The sequence below is a fragment of the Molossus molossus genome, unplaced genomic scaffold (genome assembly GCF_014108415.1).
Source record: "Molossus molossus isolate mMolMol1 unplaced genomic scaffold, mMolMol1.p scaffold_m16_p_12, whole genome shotgun sequence".
Lineage (NCBI taxonomy): Eukaryota > Metazoa > Chordata > Mammalia > Chiroptera > Molossidae > Molossus > Molossus molossus.
The window spans coordinates 91878755-91900893 of NW_023425347.1; the positions used below are offsets into that span (position 1 = coordinate 91878755).

The 22139-nt window shown below is 50.5% G+C and overlaps 1 protein-coding gene across 5 annotated transcripts in view; it reads left to right on the forward strand.

The window, feature by feature from the left end:
- TMCO4 (transmembrane and coiled-coil domains 4) overlaps positions 1-22139 on the forward strand; it is an 84793-nt gene that overhangs the window by 7685 nt on the left and 54969 nt on the right. For all 5 annotated transcript variants that reach the window (XM_036257231.1, XM_036257232.1, XM_036257230.1 and 2 more), the window contains 4 exons: positions 1557-1734; positions 8561-8735; positions 9483-9510; positions 20744-20876. In XM_036257231.1, coding sequence (XP_036113124.1) covers positions 1565-1734; positions 8561-8735; positions 9483-9510; positions 20744-20876 — 506 coding nt within the window. In that variant the 5' untranslated portion in view covers positions 1557-1564. The remainder of the gene's footprint in view (positions 1-1556; positions 1735-8560; positions 8736-9482; positions 9511-20743; positions 20877-22139) is intronic.

The window sequence follows — 22139 nt, forward strand, 5'->3', positions numbered from 1 at the left end:
TCATTGAAGTATAACATATACAGAGTGCACAAATCTTAAGTATACGGCTGAATTAATTTTTAAATATACTTTATTCATATAATTACCATGTGGATCAAGATATAGAACATTTCCATCACCAGAAGCTTCCCTGTGCCCCTTCTGAGTTGAGATTCCCTCCCAGGGGTAACCTCTCTTCTTACTGCTATCACCTTCGATTTGTTTGACCTGTTCTTCAAATTCATATAGACATAACCCTACAGAATGTATCCTCATAAATGGCTGTATGCTTATCATTTTGTTGATGAGATTTACTCATGTTGTTGTGGCTAGCCAGACTTCATTCTTTTTCATTGTTGTGTAATATTCCATGGTATGAATATGGTGCAGTTTATCCATTCTACTGTGAGTGAACATGTAGGCTGTTTGCAGTTTGGGACTATTATGAATGAAGCTTCGAGGAGTGTTCATGTATATGTCTTTTGGTAGACATAAACCTGCATTTTCAGGACTGAAATTGCTGGACATAGGTAAGACATATATTTAGTTTTAGTGGATGTCAAACCATTTTCCAAATTTCATGCATTTCATACACTCCCACCAGCAGAGTATGAAAGTTCCATTTGCTCCTTATTCTCACCAGCACTTGTTATTGTCAGTCATTTTAGTTTTAACCATTCCGACAGGTGAATGGTAGTGTCTCACTAAATTTTAATTTCCATTTCTCTGACTAATTTATACTCCTACCAGTTGTGTATGGAAGTTCTATTTGTCCCTTATCCTTATCAACATTTGATATTGTCTGTCTTTTATTTTAGTCATTCTGATGGGTGAGTAGCAGTGTCTCATTGGGATTAGAATTTCTGTCTCGCTGATGACTAATGACGTTGAACACCTTTGCGTGTGCTTATTGGCCATTGGCTATCTTTTATGAAGCACCTATTTTGCCTGTTTTTATTTTTTTTTTATTTTTATTTTCTTTGTGATATGTGCCCCTAGCAGGAACCAAACCTGGGACTCTCTGGTCCACAGGCCAACACTCAACCTCTGAGCCAAACTGGCCAGGGCTATTTTGCCTGTTTTTAAATTTGCCTCCTTTCTTTTTTCTAATGACTTATAGGAGTTGTTTATATACTATAGATACAAATTCTTTGTTGATATATCTATTGAAAATACTCCTACTAGTGTTTGGTATGTGTTTTCACTCTCTTGAAGACAATGAATAGAATTCCTTAATTTCAATGAAGGCTAATTTGTCAATCTTTTCTCTCATGCTTGATATATTTTTTTAAATATGTTTTTACTGATTTCAGAGAGAGGAAGGGAGAGAGATAGAAACATCCATGAGAGAGAAACATTGATTGGTTGCCTCCTACATGGCCCCCTACTATGGATTGAGCCTGAAACCCTCCTATGTACCCTGATGGGGAATTGAACCAGTGACCTCCAAGTGCATGGGACGACACCCAACCAACTGAGCCATACCTGGCCGGGCTCATGGCTGACAATTTCCATGTCCCATTTAAGTAACCTTTGCCTGCCCCCTGGATGCATCTCACTGAGATTTTTTCCTGCAGGACTGGAAATGGCCACAGGGGGCAGATCAAGCCACGGGCTGCATCAGGAGGCTGAGCCAGCCGTGGAGGGGGACCCACATCTGCCCACGGGCCGGGAGTTGTCTGAGGCCAACCGCTTTGCCTATGCCGCCATTTGTGGCATATCCCTGTCCCAGTTATTTCCAGAACCTGAGCAAAGGTGAGTGCTTTGGTCTCACAGAGGGAAGGTCATGCTTCTTCAGAGAGACCATTATTGACAACCCAAGGAGCCTGCCAGGTATTATGGGGCCCTACAAAAAGGAGGAAGTCATTGTCTTTGCCTTTAAGGAGCTCATGGCCAGATAGGGGAATATGACATCTCATTCAGCACTCGCTCACTCACCCCTTCACCAAGCATTTTCTGAGCACCTACTGTGTGCCAAGCACCATCGGAAGTACATGGAAGGTGTACATGAATAAGATGAACAGGGCAGACAGTATCATGCCCTCAGGTAGGATACAGTCTAATAGGGGGATATGATATTTACTCATTCATGTGACATGCATTTATTGAACTCCTACTGTGTGTTGGGTGTATTGCAAGACCCTGCAGATAAAACAGAGCAAGGCTGGCTCCTGCCATCCTGGTGCTTACAATGAAAGGGGGTGCCCAAATGACTGATGGTAACAGCAGACAGGTGGGGTGTCATGGGAGCAAAAGAATAACAGATTGAATTAAAGTGTTAATTTCTGCTGTTGTCAATATCTAACAGGTGCATTTAAATGTATAAAGTTCTAACAGCAAAGTTGTTAAGAGCTCTAGCTTTGGTCTTGAAGGGCTTCAGGGATTCTATGGGGAAGAGTTTAGAGGCAGGAGAGGCAGGAGAGGCTGATGGGGTCACTGGGGAGACCAGGGCAGTGACCAGGAGGCGGAGGGAGGGCATAGGTGAGACAGACTTTTCTCAGAGAGAATGGAGCAGGCTTGGGGATAGGCTGGACGTTGTGGTAGGAGCAGATGGAGGGACTAACTATCCCCAAAGGTCCAGGCAGGGAGGGCACCTAGGAGGAGAGAGATACCGTTACTGAATCGGGGAGCAACAGTGTTTCTGCAGTGTTTTCAAGACTTCGCCCCCTAAAGCTCCCCCCCATGCCTTGGGTCTTAGCTGGGTGTTTCTGTTTGTATTATTTTTGTTTTTTATCTTTGTCTCTTCCACTGGACTGAACACTTGAGCATATTCATCTCCTTGGGGGTCACCTCCAGGAAGTCTTCCCTGACCTTCCCCAGCCGCAGACCAGGGTGTTTCTCCACCTGGGCGCCCTGTGACACATCACCATGACCTCAGGTCGCACTGTAACTCTTCCCACCCCACCACCCCTCCAAGAGAGCTCCTAGAGAGCAGGAGTCGCCTCATTCATCCTGAGTCCCTAGAGCCTTACACGCAGCTTGATGTAGCAAAGACACTGGGGACAGTTTCATGAAAAGAAGAGTAGATAAATGCTGGCTTTATTAGAAGAGGAGACATCCTCTGGGTTTTGGACTCAGATCTGAGTTCAAATCCCCTACCACTTCCCAGTCACATGTGACCCTGGGCAGGTTATTTGATTTCCCTGAGCATCAGTCTCTCCATCTGTAGAATGGGCTAATAATACACACCCTTACAGGGTGATCTCAAGAATTAAATGACTGGAGAAAGGTGGTCAAAAGGTACAAGCTTTCGTACAAGATAAGTAATGCACAGCACGACTGTGTTAACACTGCTGTGTGATATACATGAAAGTTGTTAAAAGAGTCCATCTTAAGAGTCCTCATCACAAGGAAAATAGTTGTTTTCTTTTCTTTTCTTTCTCTTTTTATTGCATAGATATGACATGCTGGATGCTAACTAAACTTACTGTGGTAATCATTTCACAATATATGTACTTAAACTATTAGACTCTACACCTCAAACTTACACAGTGATTGATATATATCTATATCCATATCCATATCTATATCTATATCTATAAAGAGTGAGAGATCAATAAAATGGGGGGAATTAAATGAGATAATGTAGGTAAAGCCCATAGCACAGTGCCAGGCACATAGTAGGAGCTCAATAAATGGTACTGGTTACTTGCTAACTCAGTGACTTATTTTATTTGCCTGTTTCCTCATCTATAAAATGGAGACAATACTGAATTTACTCCTACCAGTCTGGGTATTTGGAGCTGCAGGTAACAGGACTGTACTAAAAAAGATTTAAAGCCCTGGCCAGTTTTCTCAGTGGTTAGAGTATTAGCCCATTGACTAAAGGGTCTCGGGTTTGATTCCCCGTCAAGGCCATGTACCTGGGTTGCGGATTCGAGCCCTGGTTGGGGTCATGCAGGAGACAGTCAATTGATGTGTCTCTCTCACATTGATGCTTCTCCGTCTCTCTGTCTCTCTCCCTCTCTTCCTTCCACTCTCTCTAAAAATTAATGGGAAAATATCCTCTGGTGAGGATTAACAACAACAACAAAAAACCAAAGAACTTTTAAAAATAAAAGAGATGAAAAGAATAGATTTTTTTTTTTCTCACTTAACAGGAAACAAAAAAGGTAGAGAGTTCCAGGCTTGATTCAGTGCCTCAGAAAACCTTTGGGTTGGCTTTTCTTCAGTTCTCCTCTTGGCCCTCCCCTGCTGATCACAAAATGGCTGCTGCAGCTCCACACATCACATCCTCACCAGAAAAGGCCCACAACACAAAGGAGGAGAGCAGGGATTCCTCTCAAGTCTCTCTCATCAGGGAGGAACTCTTTCCCAGAACATGCCAAGAAGGCTTCCCCTTTTGGCTAGATCCAGTCACTTGCCCAAGCCTCACCTGCAAGGGAGACTGGGGAAAAAAATCAAGGCATGTGCCATTTTTAACTTCCATCATATGAGGTGTGTTCTGTTGTCCAAGAAGAAGGGGCTGGGAAATTACTGCTGCAGAGAAACATCATCCTTCAGAGAGGGTGGTCATGAGGAGGAAATGTGTTGATGGCCCCTGCAGAGCCTGCCAAACAAATTATTGGGTATTCTCATTGTTAATAATGAAATCACACACTCTATCTGCAGCTTAGAATACATCTCATGGGATATTCTGCTCCCAAGCATGCCGAGGTCCTATCCCTTCAAGGGTCCGACTCTCTCTCTGCTCTGACCTGTGCTGGATCTTGGAAGCCTCCATCTTTCTGGAAGCTTCCCTTGACCTGATAAGCTGATGCATAGGCAGGGAAGAGCTGTGAGACTTAGTTCACACAAATATTTAGGAACCTGGACAATGTGCCAGGCCTGTGCTGGGTACCACCTAGGAGGGCACATAGGGAAGTGCGTTACTGTCTCGTGCCCCCGCCCCGTGTGTCCTAAGCACACAGATCTGGAAGCATCTGCCTTGGGGCATTCCTTCCTGAAAGTTTCTGGCTCGGTACGCCAGCTCTTTCCACGTGGTTGATCGCGGTTTCCCTGGGCGCAGCACACGTGTTAAAGACAGCCTCGATCTCTTCACAGCCCCGAGAAGCTGTTGGTTTCAATTACCTGGAGAAACCACTCTGTGGCCGTTTCGGTCCACATGGGGCATAAAAGACCGTTGGAAAGGAACAGGTGTAACTGTGTTTCAATAAAACTTAATCTGCGAGAACAGGCTGCAGGCCAGATGTGGCCACCTGGGAGGTTTGCGGGCCCCTGGTGAGTAGGAGGAGCTCTGGACTCAGCTCCCTGGACTCCAGGTGAAGCGCTGCCCTTCCCATCAGTGGGACCCTGAGAAGGCTCTTAACCTGTGCGGCCAGGGGCTCCACCTGCAAGGTTCGGTGAGGATGAAAGGGAATGTTTGATGCACCTGCTTAGCCAGCACCTGGCACATGGTGAGTGCCCAGGAATGTAATCCCTGGAGAGGGGCAGTCTCTGCAGTGGGTGAGCATGGCCTCTGGACAGTTATGGCCTTGAACCCTGGAGCTGTCACATAACCCCTCCATGCCTGGGTGTCCTTAGATCTAGAATGGGGGTAAGAATAGTACCTCCCTCCCTCATGGGGATGTGATGGGAGAGAGCAGGCAGTGTGTGTAAAGCACTTAGCCCTGGGACTGAGGGATAGTTGTGCTGTGATTCTCATCATCTCTGTTGATTTTCATATATATCGACTAGACCACCGACCACTTTAGAAGCAGTTACCAAGGACCTGACGGTCTAAAATGCTGCCTGGCCCTGGCCAGCAAGCTCAGTGGTTAGAGCATCAGCCTTTTGCACAAGAAGCTTGCAGGTTTGATTCCCAGTCAAGGGCATGTACCTGAGTTGCAGGTTCGATCCCCAGCCCCAGTTGGAGTGTATGCAGGAGGCAACCAGTCGATGTGTCTCTCTCACCTCGATGTTTTGCTCTCCCCTCCCCCTTCCACTGTCTCTAAATATCAGTGGAAAGAATATCCTCAGGTGAGGATTAACAAAAAAAAATTTTTTTAAATAAAGTAAAATACTGTCTGCTATTTGATAGATTACTGTACTACCACTTTACATATATATTTATTAATTCAGTTGTTTGTTTAAAGAAACATGTAGAGTGCCTTATATGAGCCAGGTATTACTCCTTTCAACAACTCTGTGAAGTAGGTTTCATCATTATCACCTCTGTCTTACAGGTAAAGAAACTGAGGCACAGAGAGGTTAGGTAACTAGTCCAGGATCACACAGCTAGTGTCAGAGCTGGGATGTGAACCAGATCCCATGCTCTTAACTTACCTCCACTCTCGTTAGGAGATGCTGCTCTGCATCTAAGACTTTGTGGACACGGGGCGGGGCCAGGCTGCTGCCCTCAGCCCTGTGCCCATTCTGCAGATGAGTTTACCCCCGAGTACTGTTCGGTTCACTTAGTCATCCCCTGGCCCCGTGCACACCCACATACCTTCCCAGGCAACCCCAGTCATCGCAACGAGGCCACTTACAATCACTGTAATAGCAGTAGCTAACATTTATTGAGGGTTATCAGGTGCCAGGCGCTGTTGTTACGTCATCGAATCTTTCCAGCCAACCTACGAGGCAGGTCCTGTGTTCATCTGCATTTTCCAGCAGAGAAAAGTGAAGCTGAGAGAGATGAAGAAAAGGCACGAAGGGAACTCCCCCAAGGACTTTAGAACCTGACTCTGAACCCTATTCTCCACTGCTTCCCTTGGCCATCTTATGAATAAAAATAATGACACCCGCCCGGCCGGTGTTGCTCAGTGGTTAGAGCCAGCCTACAGACCAAAGAGTCACGGGTTCGATTCCAGTCAAGGGCATGCACCTCGGTTGTGGTTCGTCCCTAGCCCTGGTCACGTTGTGTAGGAGGCAACCAGTCAACGTGTCCCTCTCAAGTCAATGTTTCTTTCTCTCTCGCTCCCGCCCACTCTATCTAAAGATAAATAGAAACATGTCCTCAGGTGAGGATTAAAAAAAAATAAGAAATAATGACGCCAGGTAACATCAGTTGAACAGCTGCCACATGCCGAGCCCTGCTCTGGGTGCTTCGTATGTATCATCTCATTTAACCTCAGTCTTATGAAGTTGATCTCTTAAACCCATTTGGAAACAGAGGCACAGAGAAGTCGAGATGTCCCTTTAAGGATGAAGACTGCCCTCCAGCTGCGGGAAGGGCTGCCAGCACAGCCGGGCCTGTCACAGCCGGAGAGACACCTTGCCCAGGTTCTCTCCCCTTCCCGGGGCAGCCTTTATCCGATGACTGGCTGATGTGGCGGTTCAAGGCTGGCCCTCTCGCCCCACAAGGGCAGCTCTGAAGGTCACCCCGTCCTCAGAACTCCCTGCAGGGTTGCCTGAGGCTTCTGTAGAGACCGCACGGCACCCCCGCTGCCCCGACCTGCACCCTCCCTGACCTCCCACCGGCGCCGATCCCAAGAGGATCCTACTAATCATTTCAGAGCTGCCCCCTGGGGACTGGGACCTAACGGTGGTGGAGCAGGATTTAAATCTGAGCTTTTCACGGCTCCTGGCCGGGGCCTGGCCTGCAGAGATCTCCCCACTTGGGCTTCGCCGCCCCAGCTCTAAGGACTGGGACGGACGGGCTGCCCAGGATCTGTGGGGCTGGGAGCTGGTGGTGCACGCAGGAGACCTCTGACATTGCCGTCTCCACCAGGAACTCTGCTCGTTTCTGGGAAGCCTGATTCCACTCCGACCTGGCCAGAACTAGGGGTGCAGAATCCAGTACAGGGAACTCCAGGGCAGTGCGGTGGAGGCAGGCCGGGCAGCTGGGTTTGGAGGTGGACCTGACCTCTAGGTCTCAGCCTTTTCTTCTGACCGACTCCCCTGCTGCGCACCCCCAGCCCACCACCACCGCTTACCACTCTCACAGCCGCAAGCAGATCCTGCCACTGCCCCAAAATGCCCTGAGCTTCCTGCCGCTGTGTCTCAGCTTCTGGGGCTCCTTCTCCCCGAGAGCCTTCCAGACACCCAGGGACTCCTCTGAGACTCAACCCAAATGCCCGCTGTGGAGGACGGACTCATCCCCTGCACGTTGTCTGCTTCTAAGCGGCTCATGTTTCCCGAGAAAGCATGTCCTCCGTGATTTCCAACAGCAGCAAGTCCCCTTGTGTGGGAAGGTTTTTCTAGTCCCCGCACCTCACCTCCAAAGGCCTGTCTGGGGGCCTCTTCTCTGCACTCATCAGGGCTCTATTCCTGCCTCTGTCCCCATGTCCCACAGGACCAGTCATGATGTCCCTGTGTCCTCACACTGCGAGCTTCTCATCAGAGGCCGAATCTCGCTCATCTCTGATCCCTCAGCCCAGCACAGCCCGGGCTCAGCAGGGCCCAGGCACGTGGTCAGGAACTGCTCGTTGACCTCGTCCCTGTGGTTTAGCAGCCTCTGGTCAAACATTTGGTGGGGGAAGAAGCTCAGATCCCCACCACTTGAAATTAGTTCCTCTGTGTTCCATGGTCTGCGGTCACCATGGTTTTGTGTTTTATGTGTTGGCTGTTGACATGCGTGAACAGGTCTGATCTCAACTTCCCGACGGCCTGGGAGGTGCACGGTCTGGAAGGTTTGGGATCTGAGTCGCGTGTCTTTCAGCTCCTTCTGCACAGAGTTCGTGACGGGCCTGGTGACATGGCTGGAGTTGTCCGAAGCCGTCTTGCCAACCATGACTGCTTTTGCCAGCGGCCTGGGAGGGGACGGAGCTGACATGTTTGCTCAGATGTTGATGAAGGACCCCATCTTGAAGGACGACCCGCTGGTGATCATTCAGGTACACCCACCCCCCGGGTGGCGGCTGCGGGGAAGCCAGGACAAATGATTTCCTCAGTCAGTCTGAGCTTCTGGACGGATGGGGTAGTTGAAAGATAAAATACTTCATCAGGATATCATGTCATCATCATCATCGTAGCTAATGTTAAATTATCATTGCTGAATATTTACTATTGATTTAAATTATTACTTAAACAGGGCTTAGTATGTGCTCATACCTTTACAAGTATTAACTCATTTAATTCTCAAAGCAACTTTATGAGGTTGGGAGTGTGAGCATTCCCATTTTGTAGAGGAGAAAGCTGAGGCACAGGGAGGTTAAGTGACGTGTTGTTCAAGGTCATGCTGCCGACAAGTAGCTGATCCCGGATTTGAACCTTGGCACCCTGACTCCAGAGCCCCTGCTCCCGAGGGCCAAGCTGCGGTGTCTTTTTCCAGAAGCAGCTGCTTTGCTGTGTGCCCTTGGGCATGTCACCCACCGGCTCTGTGTGCAGTTAAAACAGGCAGCTGGTGACACGGGCTGTTGGGTCAGCTGAGCGGGTATAAAACAGCCCTTCCTCGCCTTCATTCCACTCCCCGAAATTCTCACGCATTTATTTATTTACTTGTTTGTCTGGCTCACCACTGGAGTACAAGGCGGGATATTGTCTGACTTGTTCTCCCTCTTAGTGAGAGTCAATAAATATTTGTCAAAGGAGCAGGCTGATGACCATCAACTTATCGGCAATTCCTGTTCCTCTCCCCCCAGGACCTGCTGAGCTTCTCACTCAAGGATGGTGAGTTGGTTTTCTAAGTTCTGTAAATTGTGGGCGCTCATCTTCACCCTAAGCCAGCAACGGCAGTGACAGGTGTTGCCACCGGAGTCTGGTTCCCGTGTCTTTGGGAAGGAAGAAAGGGAGCCCCATGCAGTGGAGGAGCTGGGGCACCTCGTTCGCGCCAAGCACTGTGTGGGGGGCGCCTCTCTCGGTTTTCTCATTTATTCCTCACAGTGTTCTGTGGTTTTACCTTCCAAGTAGCTCTGCAATCGGGCCTCTTCCCCGTCCCCACCCACCACCCTGGTCTGAGCCACCATCTGCCCGTCCTGGATGACAGCAGGGGACTCCTCACGGGTGTCCCTGCCACCACTCTGGCCAGCAGTTCGCCCTCCATGGGGCAGCTTGACTGATCTCTCCGCACATCTGACAGTGCCGCCTGCTGGCGCCAGCCCCACCCGTGCCTGCTGCCCTCCTGGGCTGCCCCTCCCCCACCGCATCTCTCCCCTCCCACCCCGCCCCTCCCCACGCTGGCCTTCTGGCTCCGTGAGTCTCTGCACCTGCCCCTCCCCTGGCTGCAGACCACCCTGCCCCTCCCGCCCAGGTACCCTCTGCCTCTCGTTCCTCACTCAGGCAGCACTTCCCAGGGAAAGCCCCGGTCTAACGCTCAGCAAGCACCTGCTGAATGAATGGACGAGCCGGATCGCAGTGTCCATGTATGGGTGAGGAAGTGGGCTCAGAGAGGTTAAGCAGTTTGCCCACAGTGGCTCAGCCAGTGGCGGCACAGGATTTCAGTACATTCGTTTCCGTGGGCTTCGTAACAAATGACCAGAGGTGGGTGGCTTAAAGCAACAACAATGTATTCTCTCTCAGTTCTGGATGCTGAAAGCAAGGGGTCAGCAGGTCTCGCTCCCTCTGAAGGCGGAAGGCCAGACTCTTTCACGCCGTTAGCTGCTGAGGGCTCCGGCGCTCCTTGGCCTGGGGCTGCACCCTCCAGCCTCTGCCTGTGTCTTCCAGAGCTTCCTCCTCCCCCACCCCTGCATGTCTCTCGTAAGGACATTGCACCAGGTGACCTCACCTTGAGATCTTTAACTGAATTGTAGTATTTCCCCCTGCCCTTATCTGCGGTTCATGTCCATGGTTTCAGTTACCAGGGGTCCGTCACAGTTCAAAAACATTAAGTGGACAGTTCTGGAAATAAACAATTCATAAATTTTAAATCGCACGCCGTTCTGAGTAGCATGATGAAATCTTGACGTCCTGCTCTGTCTGGCCTGAGATATGAATCATCCCTTTGTCCGGCCTGTCTGTGCTCTATATACCCACCCTCCCATTAGCCAGTAATAGCCATTCTCAGTTATCACATCATTTATCAGCGGGGGGAGGGAGAGATGGAGAGGGAGAGAGAGAGGGAGAGAGAGAGGGAGAGAGAGGCCACGCTCACACAACTTTTATTACAGTATATTGTTGTAATTGTTCTATTTTACTCGTGATTGTTAATCTCTTACTGTGCTTAACTTGTGAATTAAGCTTCGTCATAAGTCTGTATGTAAAGGGAAAAACATGGCATATATAGAGTTTAATACTATCCACAGTTTGATGCATCCACTGGGGGTCTGGGAACAATGCAGAGGTCAGTGTCATTGTAGGGCCATTCGTTCAAGTCCTTCCCCACAAGCTCCATGAGGGCTGGGCCCTGTCTGAATTGTATGTCATCCTATCTCAGCATCTACAACACTGATGGGCCCTTGGTGGGAATTTAGTATTGGATGGGTGGGTGGATGGATGGATGGGTGGGTGGATGGGTGGGTGGATGGGTGGGTGGGTGGATGGGTGGGTGGGTGGGTGGGTGGATGGATGGGTGGGTGGATGGATGGGTGGGTGGGTGGGTGGATGGATGGATGGGTGGATGGATGGGTGGGTGGGTGGATGGGTGGATGGATGGAAAACGGCCTTTCCTTAGAAGACGCATTTAGGTACTAGCAGGGTGTTTTGTCTGAACTTGAGGGTTAACTATCTTCTACAGAGATTGATGAGGGAGGGGCCCTCAGCAGAGGCAGAGGCTGTCTGTGCGGCTCCATGTCTCTTGAGCATGAGGTGAGCTGATTAGTCACAAAATCAGCATGAAAAGTTGTAATTCTCAGAACTTCCTGGAAGGTTGACCTTTACCAACAGCATTGGGATCTTAGTCATAAAACAATGCTGTTTTGGCAGCTGGTTGGAATGTTCTGTGCATGTTCATCATTCTCTTCTCCTGTAACAGCCCACCAAGCTGTTGGCCCACGCAACGGAAACAATACGTCTTTTATGTGTTGAAGGTTAACCTGAATCTGAGCTAACTCGAAACCGGGCTTTGCGACCTTGGCACTGTTGACGTTTGGGGCTGGATCCTTCTCTGTTGTGGGGCCGTCTGTGCATTGTAGGATATTCAGCTGCAGCCCTGGCCTCTAGTCACCAGGTGCCAGAGTAGTTCCCGAGATGTGACAACCACAAATGTCTCCAAACATGGTCAGATGTCCCCTGGGGGGCAAAAACAGCCCTGGTTGGGAACCACTACTCTAGGACCTCAAATTTGGCCATCTCGGATGGGACTGGTTGATTTGTAGTTGGTCATCTTTGCAAGTTATTCTAGTTGCTCTCCTAGGTCCGCACATTGCTTGTAAAGTGTCGCTTAGAATAAGCCCCAGAGCCCTGGCCGGTTTGGCTCAGTGGTCAGAACGTCAGCCTTGGTCCAGAGAGACTTGGGTTCGGTTCCCACTAAGGGCACGTACCTCGGTTGCAGTTTGTCCCCGGCCCTGCTAGGGGTTGTGCGGGAGGCAGCCACTCGATGTGTCCCTTTCACATCAATGTTTCTCATTCTCTCTCACTTCCTCTCTCTTTCTCCCACTCTATCTGAACAAAAATGGAAAAATGTCCTTGTGTGAGGATAAAAAAAAAAAAATTGAATAAGCCCCAGAGCATCTGCTAAGGTAGGTGCCATATCTCCACCAGCAGGAGGAGGAAATTAGGTTCAGCAGGTTAAGTGAGTAGCCCGGGACTACATTTCAAGGTTTCAAGACTCCATTGAAAGCAAAGCGTGTCTCCTTGTGAACTCCGCGTCGGTGCCTGGGAAACTTGAACTGAATTACGGTTTTTTGCCCTCTGTACTCTGAAGCCAAAGATAGCATCTCGCGGCCGTGGGACCTGCAGAGGAGCACGGAACGTAGCAATCTTCTGCTTTCTCACGTGGTCTTTTTACTGGCTCGCAAACCCTGCCTCCCTGACGAATCAGAAGGGTCTGAGAGGCTGGTCTTTGGTCGTGGTGAAATGCAAACATTGTCACCTGGTTGCTGGCTTTGCCATCAGATCCTAGAGATTCATACAGCTTGTTATCAGTATAAAAACTGGCTGGTTCACCCATTCAGCACGTAAGAACTGAGCACCCTCTGCCCTGTGCTGGGCCGTGGCAGTAGTTTTAGCCAGAGCTGGTGCCCACTGAATGCCTGCTGTGTCCAGGCCCAGAGCTCAGCGCTTTATAGTCATTCTTCTAAACCCTCAGCAACCCTGGGAGGTAGATGCTATTACTGTCCCCGTTTTACAAAAGAGGAAAATACAGCACAGAGAGGGAAGTAACCTGCCCAAAGTCACACAGCTAGAAAGTGAGGGGTTCCGGATTTGACCCTGGGCAGTGTGGCTCTGGAGTCCACTCTGAACTGCTGGAGTGCGCCCCACGTGGAGAGAAACTGATAAAGCCCCGCCCTTACCGCCGACTTGGAGAGGGTTTGATGAGGCCGCAGTGCGGAGTGGGGGCCCCGTGTGGCCGGGGCCAGAGGAGCGGCCCATCGTGCCAGCATCCGAGAAGGTGGCCCCTCTGCTCCCGTGACCACTCCTATGACACTGGTCATGAAACTGTCCCCCCAAAATAAGTCCTGAAGAAAAGAGGCAGGATTCATGCCTGAAACAGTTCGAGTTCAGCTTCTGCCCACGAGGGGACCACTCTAAAACTCCCGGCCCACCAGTGCCTCACACAGTGAAGACCCTGAACCCACACACGAGCTTAAGCCCATTGCCCAGCAGTGGCCAGGGTGGCATGAAATTGGAGTAAGGTGTGATTTCTTTATATGAAAATAATGTCGACTTAGGATGAGAATCGGGATAAATATTTTAAATATTACGTAATTAGAAAAGCTGGTAAATCACGGATGGCTGTGCAGTGGGCCCGGTGAGCAGTTGTATGAATGTGGCCTGAGAGGTGTGTCCTCGGACCCTAGGAGAGAGACAAAGGGTCCCTGAGCTGTCATGGCAGCAGGCAGCTCTGAGCTCCCCCAGCTGTGTGACTCACAAAGTCCCTTAACCTCTCTGCGCTGTTCTTCCCTCATCTGCAGAACGGGGCGTCGTATTACCAGCCTCCTAGGACCACTGGGAGGCTTAGCAAGCACAGGTGCAAGCTCCTGGGGTGATGCCCAGCACTGAGTGGGAGAGCCAGTGAGGGGGAACAGACTCTGAGCTGGAAGGGACCTCAGGAGACCAGCTCTTCTGACCTTGGTCCTCCAGGGAGGTTTCCAAAAGCGCTGGCCCAGGCACTAGACTGGGTAGGGCCTGAGCAGCCCTCAGGATCAGTAGGGAGATGTTGTGGGCACACTGCCCATTGCTAGACCGGTTGGGGAAGGTCAGGGACTGAGCCAGGTTCAAGCTGAGGCCAGCAGGAAGGAGCAGAAGCCGTGGGCACATCTGGGAAATGTGTGATGACGATGTCCTGCTGTCTTATAGCTGTGGTCTCCTGTCCTGGTCAAGGGCAAGGGTACAGCCGCTGCGGCCGGACAGACTGCCTCACTGCTCACCAGCTGGGTGGCCCTGGGCCCGGGCCGTGAGTTCTCTGTGTCTCAGCTTCCTTTTTGACTAAATGGAGATATTGACAGTACCTACCACCTCGGGCGGTTGTGCGGATTCATTAATCAACGCATGTCGAGGGTGGCACCGAGTTTGTTTAGAGTGAGGAGCGGGGAAATGAAGAATCCAGTATTAAGATGATTATTAATCATAGGGTGTTTCTTCCAGAACTGGATGCATTTCTTATCCAATACAATCATCTGCCCCTGCTCCTGATTTTGGACCTTTCTCAACAGAGATTCATTCATTTATTCATTCATTCATTCATTCCTACAGATATTCCATTCTTTGCTCATACAAGGATGATTATACATCCACTTAGTTTTAGGCACAAGCCTAAGTGCTGGGGATGTACAGTGAATTTAGGGCTTATATTCTAGAAGGGGAGACAATAAACAGGTAGGCAAGTTTAAAAATGAAGTTATAAATGGTGATGAGAAGAAAATCCCTCATGGTTAGGAACAGAAAGCCATGGAGTGGGCTCAGGGAGGACTTCTCTGAGGAGGTGACATTTGAGGAAGGAACTGAGTGATGAGCAGATCCTGGAGAGCATGTTCCAGATGTTGTCAAGAGAGATGACCCCACCCAGAGGACAGTGGTCTCACTCAGTAAACCCACTTTCTCCCTTGTCCCCTAAGGGAGTGGGACTGAGAGGGGACTGGGAACGGAGAGTAAGTCTCAGCTGGAGGTGGGAAGCAGAAAAAGTTCTTTTATGCTGCTTGGAGTGGGAGGGCACACCCAGGGACCCTGGCAAACAAATGGGACCTTCAGTTAGTTAATGATCCAACACATCTTAATTGGGAATCTACTCATCACCAAGCATTGTCCTGGATACTGGGAGGCAACAAGGAACAAAGCAAAGGTCTCTGCCCTGGTGGGACTTACATTCTGGTGGGGAGATCCAGACAATAAACCTGTCACAGATGTAACAGTGGTAGGAAACAGGGGAATGGGGACTGGGTGACTGGGGCACGGGCTGTTCTACTTCAGAGGCTGGTGGCTCCTCTAAGGAGGTGATAGTTGAGTAGAGACCTGATGGATGAGAAGGGACCAGCCAGGCAGAGCTCTGGGGAAAAGGCTTTCTAATTAGAGTATCAAGTGCAAAGGTCCTGGGGCAGGAATGAGCTTGGCCTCTTGGTGGAACAGATACTGGTGCATGAAACAAAGACTGATAGAAAGTGAGGTGGGAGAGGGTGGCAGGACGGTGTCAGATAATATTCACCTTATAGACCACGGGAAGAAATGTGGCTTTCACTCTAGGTGCATGAGGGGTCTGTTGGAGAGTTTCAGGTGGGGGGAGCGAACACGATCAGGTTGATGACTTTCGAGAGCCCCTCTGGCTGCTGTGTGGCAAACAGTGCAGACACAAGAGTGAGAGATGAGGAACCAGTGACATGGCTGGTGGTTGAGGAGCGATGGTCACCATGGCAGTCAGCAGCGGCAGAGGGGGAGCGCAGTGGTCAGACTCAGGATATATTTTTGGGGGCCGCTGTCAGCATTAACAGATGCATTGAATGGAGAAACAGCAAGGATCAAGAACAGTGCCCAGGCTTTGAGCCTGAGCCTCAAGACAGAGCAGAAGGCCTTGGAGAAGTGATCTGGCCACCTGGCAAGTTGGTGGTGGAGCCAAGACCAGAGAACCCCAGTATCCAGGAGAGCCTGGGATCCGCGCCCCTCCCCCACCTCTTACCACCTGCCTTAAAAATAGCATCAGCTCCAAGTCCAGCAGCCTGGACACCAAGGTCATTGAAGTGACCCTTACACGAGGCGGACACTCCAGAGCCCCGTGCCTGAGAATGCTCTGGGAGGTTACCTGTGCACCTGGCAGCCTGCTGTGTCACGGCAGCCTTGATGAATAGAGTACAGATTAGTGACTAATTATAATTGCCACCACTTAATCACCGTGGCCAAGGCTTGGCTAATTTCCAGAGCTCGGTTATCACCTGGGTGCAATAGTCTATGATCCTCTGAGGGCTCAAGCTCCTTAGTTTGGAGCTTTGATTGACCTAGTAACCCCAAGACACAGCATGCAATGCTCTGTGCCCCAGCACGTAGACAGTTCCACTTCTAGGGAGGCCGGCTGGGCGCATGCGCCAGACCACAGCTCGCTCTGAGGGCCCTTGTTCAGGGAGGAGCTGGCTTATTTTGCAGAAGCTGAAAACCCCGACCTTCAGAACTTGGGAAGCTGCGTCATGTTGAAGTCTAGCCGCCGCTACACTAGTATCATATTGCCAGCATTGCAGACACCCAGCAGAGGAGACCGATTCTGTGACACTTCCTGGGGCCCGACATAGACCAGAAGTCCTCTGGTGGAAACTTTGTGATGACTCTTGGTTTCCATTTTTCACCTGAGTGAAGATGAGCCACTTGCCCAAGGTTAGACGCACACATAGGATTCCCACCCAGATCTGTCAGGTCGTGGGAACATTTATCCTCTGTGGCGGGCGCCGTCCTAGGCATAGAGCAGTGAAAAAGATCACCCTGGTAAAGTTTCTAGTTCAGAGGGAGAGACAGACAGATGCGTACGATCGAGGGGGCGAGTTCTGTGGGAAGGGACAGAGCGTCATGGGGTGGGGGTGTCGGGAGGCCCCTCTGCGTGGGAGATGCTCGAGCAGAAACCTGAACGTGGAGGGGGACCCCACGTGAAGCTGTGAGCAGTGAGCCTTCCAGGTGGCGGAAACAGCCATTGCAAAGGCTCTGTGGAAGGAACATTCTAGAAGGGAAGGTCAGGGAGTCGGCCGGAGGCCTCCTAGGTCATGGCAGGGTTTGGATGCGGTTCTAGTGGTGACAGATTTCAGGTCTGCATTATCGCCAAGGGAATAAGAGAGCAGAGTGCCAGGAGCCCCGACTGGAGTCCCGTCTCAGGCGGGGAGACGGTTCTGGGGTTGGGGAGCAGCCAGGGCGGGGAGGGACCAGGGAGACTCGGGGGTGGCCGCGTCCTAGTCCGTCAGACCAGTGGTTCTCATCCTTGGCTGTGCGTGGTCAGAGATGATTCCCCGACGTTCTGATCAGAATCTCCTGGAGGTGCACTCACTGGGTCCTCCTGTCCCACCGGACTGGAGCCGGTGTCAAAGGAGAGGTAGACGGAGCTCCAGCGTCAGCTGATGACCGGAGAACATGGCGCAGTTTGCTGGTTGAGTGTGCTGACATGTCCCCCCAAGGGAACCCACCGGCCCTGCCAAGCTCGCTGCCTGGGGGGTGGGCAGGCAGGCGGGTCCTAGAGAGAGGAGAGACTATCAGACGAGACCCAGTCTACAAGTCACCCTCCTGCCCCAAGTAGTGGGGGGGGGGGGAGGGCAGGTAGAGAAAGAAGCTGGGATGCCCGAGGCCAGGGAAAGGAGGGTCCCATATGCCCTTCAAGGTCAAAAAAAGGAGCCCTTTTAAAAAAAAATTTTTTTCTTATTGATATTAGAGAGGGAGAGAGAAACATCGATGAGAGAGAACATCAATTGGCCGCCTCCTGGATGCCCCCCACTGGGGATCGGGCCCACAACCTGGGCACGTGCCCTGACCGGGAATCGAACCAGCACCTCTTGGTGCACGGGTCAACACTCAACCACTGAGCCACACCGGCTGGGTGGAGCCCTTTTTTTTTTTTTTTTGACAAACTTCTCAGATAATGCGGATGTTCCTTGGGATTTGAGAATTTGCATTTTAGCTAATGCACATAGTCACACGCCTACACGGGGCGGGGTGCTGAGTACTGGATCCTGAGACCTTGTGACTTTCCCTGTGTCAGAAATACCCCATTTGAAGCCTGTCTTAGTACTGGAATCATAAAGAAGTTGACCTAGAGATTTGAAGAGTTGATTCATTCATTCCTTCATTGAAGAAACATTTTTTGAGCTCGTATGTGTGGAGGGCTTGGACGTCCTCATGAAGAACAATAAAATGGAGTGAGTGGTCAGAGAGCCCTGCGTGAGGGACAGTGGACCCCAAGGAACTAGTGCTCTAGAGGCAGTTCAGAGAGGAGGTGATGGTCGAGCCACGTTCAAGGCTTAAGTGGTGGACAGAATAATGCCCCCACCCAAGATGTCCATGTCCTAATCCCTGGAGCCTGTGAACATGTCACCTTACATGGCAACAGGGACTTCCTAGCTGTGATTAAGTTAAGGATCTTGAGATGGGAGGTTACCCTGGATTACCTGGGTGGGCCCAGTCTAGTCTCGGGGTCTTTAAGAAGGAGGCAGGAGGAGCTAAGTCAGGGTAGGAGATGGGATGATGGAAGCAGAGGTTGGAGGGCTGGAGGAGGGGCCACACGTCGAGGACAGCAGGTGGTCTCTAAAGGCTGGAAAAGGTAAGAAAACAGATGCTCTCCCAGACCCTCCAGAAGGAGCCGGCTCTGCCGACACCTTGATTCTAGGATCTCTGGCTCCAGAACTGTTACATAATAAATCTGTATTTCTTAATAATTTGTTACAGCAGCCATAGGATACTCATACATCTTCCTCTGCATGAAGCACAGCTGTGACGATGTACTGTTATTATCAGAAAATGTTTCAGCAGAGGGGCAAAGTGATCTCAGATGGGAAGAGCAAGGGAGGGGTTAAAACGAACACTGACCAATCCCAGAACCATTGCCATGGCATCAGAAGGCACAGAGACCGCCCCCTGCATGGTGAGGGTCTCCCTGAAGACCCACAGTCAGAGGCACACAGCCTGGCGTGGGAGCGGGTGGGAGATGACCCCCGCAGGCCAGGCTGCAAGGCATAGACCGGCTCCTGTGGGCAGATGGAGGTGGAGGGACCAGTGAAGATGTGCTTGGGGCAGGCCAGGCGGGGCATGGGAAGAAGTGAAATGGATGCAGTAGAGATGTTTTTAGATAGCGTCCATAGGACTCGGAGACTTGGGGTGTGAGGGGGAAGGGAGGGGGACCGTGGGTGTTCCTGGTCTCTGGCTTGAGTGCTGGGTGATGGAGTGTTCTAAGGCTAGGCACCCAAGAGGAGAGTCAGAAGCGTCCTTTATGCCACGCAAGGCCCGTCATCTGGGGGTGGGATGCCGTATGACAGCTTAGGCTGGGGATAGAATCAGCAGTGGTAGATTCTATCTGTATTATTAAGAAATACAGATTTATTATGTAACAGTTCTGGAGCCAGAGATCCTAGAATCAAGGTGTCGGCAGAGCCGGCTCCTTCTGGAGGGTCTGGGAGAGCACTTTGCACGGGACCCTGTCCCTTGTGCTGCCTGAAGCCCTTACACAGGGCTGGGTCACTTGACCCCTTTCAGTCCCCCTCTCCTTACAAATCAGATATAGTGTGTTCTTACAGGCTTCAGAGCTTGGATGAACCACCTTTGGTTAGATTTCGACAGAATAATCTTTCCAGTTATAAAACTAACCCAGGATCATTATGGATCATTTGAAAAGGCAAAAAAAAACGATTCCAATTTTTAGTATATGTCCTTCTCCTTTTGTCCTATGCAGTGTTTTTTTGTTTTGTTTTGGTTTGGTTTGGTTTTGGTTTTCTTATTTGGGACCCTATGGCATATTATCAAATAAATCTATCCATTTTTTAATTTGTTTCATTGCATAAGCACTTCTTTCCAGTTCCTACAAGCTTTTCCTAGGAATCATTTTTGACGGCTCTGTAGTTTTCCACTGGGCGGATGTGCTGTCGTGACCTACATAACCCCCGCCGTCAGTCAGGAGGCTGCAGACTGTGTCCACTTCCCTGTTGTAAATGCCACAGCAAGGCCTTTATTTACTATTCTCTACATTTAGGATTGTTTCCCAAAGATTAGAATTCTAGAAGTGGCGTTCCTGGCCCAAAGGGGGTCCACATCTTTTCCCCACTTTTTTTTATTGTAAAAATGCATATCACATAAAAACTAGCATCTTACCCACTTTTCCGTGTACAGGGCGGTGGCATCGGGTACATTCGCACTGTGGTGACCCATCACCACCACCCACCCACAGAACTCTTCCTCTCGCAGAACCGAACCTCTGTCCCCATGAAACACTAACTCCGCACCCCCTCCCCATCCCCCCATAGCCACCATCGACTCTCTGGCCCTATGATTTGGGGAGAGGGGTGTACATTTTTAAAGTTTTAGATATGGATATGGTCAGACCGCCCCCCAGAGAGTTCACGTCAGCACACACTCCCCCCGAGCACCCGCCGTCGCTACCTCCTTAACAGCTTTGGGATTTGAAAACAACAACAGCTGATTTTTGCTAATTTGGTGAAAAAAGACTACCTTGTTCTGGATGGATATTTTTAATAGTTGCGCAGTGTTCCGTCCGGGAAGCTGTGTGATTGTTGAATTGACTGACTCCCATGGGGCTGTGTGTTTAGGTGTTTCCAGGGTCTGGGTTTTATCAGTTACTCCGCTGTTAACATCTCTGTTCTTAAAGGCAAACTGACTCCCTGCCCGTTGTTTCTCTCCCGAGGGCGCTACGATGCTCGGGCCCGGGTCCTCCTTTGCCACATGACCTCCCTCCTCGGAGTGGCCTCCGGGGAACTGGATCTCCTGGAAGAGACGTTCCTTGAGAGCCTGAAGGACAGCAAAGAGGAGGAATCTGAGTAAGTGAGCCCTGAACCTGCTAGCAATAGAAAACTGCCCCTCGAGTGTGCTTTTCAGATAACAGTCTCCTCTGTCCCCTCCCTCCATTAAGAGTTGGTGCACGGCCCTGGCCGGTTTGGCTCAGCAGTTAAAGCATCGGCCTGCAGACCAGAGAGTCCTGGGTTCGGTTCCCACTAAGGGCACGTATCTCGGTTGCAGTTTGTCCCCGGCCCTGGTTGGGGTCGTGTGGGTGGCGACCACTCGATGTGTCTCTCTCACATTGATGTTTCTCTCTCTGTCTTACCCCTTCTCTCCCTCCCACTCTGTCTGAAGATAAATGCAAAAATGTCCTCGGGTGAGGATTTAAAAAAAGAGAGAGAGACGGTGCACAGAGAGTCCACAGCAGCCCGGACTTGCTGTGTGTCCTTTAGCAAGTCTCTTCCCATCTCTGGGCCCCAGTCCCCATTTCTAAGAAGAGATTGACTGGATGATTGCTAAGGGCTCATAACTTTAACATTCTGTGGCCCCGACACCCCACTTCATATCAGGTTCTTGTTCATGAGCTGGAATGGCCTGGGTTCAAATCTCACCTCTGACATCCATCTGCTTTTTTGACCTTGGGCTGGTACCCTCCCTTCTCCAAACCACACTATTCTTTTTTTTTTTTAATTCTTTTTGTTTGTTTGTTTGTTTTCTTTTTCTTTTTTTCTTCTTTTTTTTTTTTTAGAGAGGGAACGAGGGAGAGGGAGAGAGACAGAGAAATGTCAATGAAAGAGAAACATCAATTGACTGCCTCGCCCCCTACTGGGGATTGAGCCTGCAACCCCAGCACGTGCCCTGACCGGGAATCGAACTGGCAGCTGTTCAGTATACAGGACGACGCCCAACCGACTGAGCCACACTGGCCAGGGCAGCCACATATTCTTATCTATACAAGGGGAATAAGCATGGCACACTCCCAGGGTGGTTGTGAAAAGTGAATGCAACCCTATGATAAGGTGCTAGACCCAGGGCTGGCATGAGCAAGTGGCCAGTAGGTCTGAGTCCTTCCCTTCCCCCATGTACCCCAGGACCCAGCAGCTACAGAGCCGCTTTGCTAGCTATGCATTGTCGGGAGAGTGTAGAGGGACATTATCCTGGCAACTCGGCCAGAGCTCAGCTCTTTGCTAAACACCTTGCACAGAATCTAATCTCAGGACTATTGACCGATCCAGTCACAGCCTAATTGCGGGCTCCTTGCACCAGGCACGTCTCCCAGCCTTGGGTTTGTGCGGCCATGACGA